Below are 879 nucleotides of genomic sequence, written 5' to 3' on the forward strand. Positions count from 1 at the left end.
ATGACAAGTACGCGGGATGCTGCGCTTCATCCAAGCGGAGCCGGGTGCGCGGTTTTACGCGCGGCTGCAGGTCCGAGCTCAACCAAAGACAAACCGAGCCTTCCCGAGTTTATCCTCATTGTGTCAGTGATGTTGCTCGTCCCGGTGCAGTTGGCATCAGCTCATCCTCAGTGTCTGGACTTCGAGCCACCTTTCAAACCGCCGTGGCACCTGGAGTTTTGCACCCAGTACGAACAGTTTGGCTGCTGCGACCAGAAGACTGACAACATGATCGCGGAGAGATACTGGGACATTATTGACCAGCTGGAGGTGGCGGGTTATGAGCTCTGTGCAGATATGTTGAAGGAAGTGTTGTGTCAGGTAAATATATTTTTCTATTTTCTTTTTGAGGGTGCTACTGTCATGAATATTTTCTGGCACAAAGTTTCACAGAATTAAACATTGTTCAGGGTGAGAATAAATTATTGTTGAGGTTTACTGATCTCTCATAAAGCAGTCATAGTATATAACCCGCTATCAACTTTTATCTTATTAAAACCATTTTTAAACTTATGTTAGAAATACATTTGTAAAGAGATCAAAGTTTAGACATCATGCAACTTTGATATAATTTGTTATAATTGTTATAATTGAACATACAGTACTCCTTTACAGTTCTTTAGTCTAAACTTTTATCAACAGTTGTGGAGAACTATTTTTAAAGCTAAAGGGCTGAGGAGTGTTTATAATGACTTTAAAAGTGAAATAAGCTCACATTTACTAACTCTTGCAACCAGAGTTAAGTTGTGGAAGGTTTGAGCCACAACACTTTGACATTAGATAAATATTACTATGAAACATGTCAATATTCCTAAAACAGTGGCGTGCATAAGGGAGGGC

General features: G+C 40.6%; 1 protein-coding gene across 1 annotated transcript in view; it reads left to right on the forward strand.

Moving 5' to 3' along the window:
- Positions 1 to 879, forward strand: part of hhipl2 (HHIP-like 2) — an 8,686-nt gene continuing 7,807 nt past the window's right edge. The window contains exon 1 of the mRNA XM_035673642.1: positions 1 to 360. Coding sequence (XP_035529535.1) covers positions 1 to 360 — 360 coding nt within the window. The remainder of the gene's footprint in view (positions 361 to 879) is intronic.

This window comes from Morone saxatilis, unplaced genomic scaffold (genome assembly GCF_004916995.1).
Source record: "Morone saxatilis isolate NCDOM2014 unplaced genomic scaffold, NCSU_SB_2.0 Contig3, whole genome shotgun sequence".
NCBI classification, from domain to species: Eukaryota; Metazoa; Chordata; class Actinopteri; family Moronidae; genus Morone; species Morone saxatilis.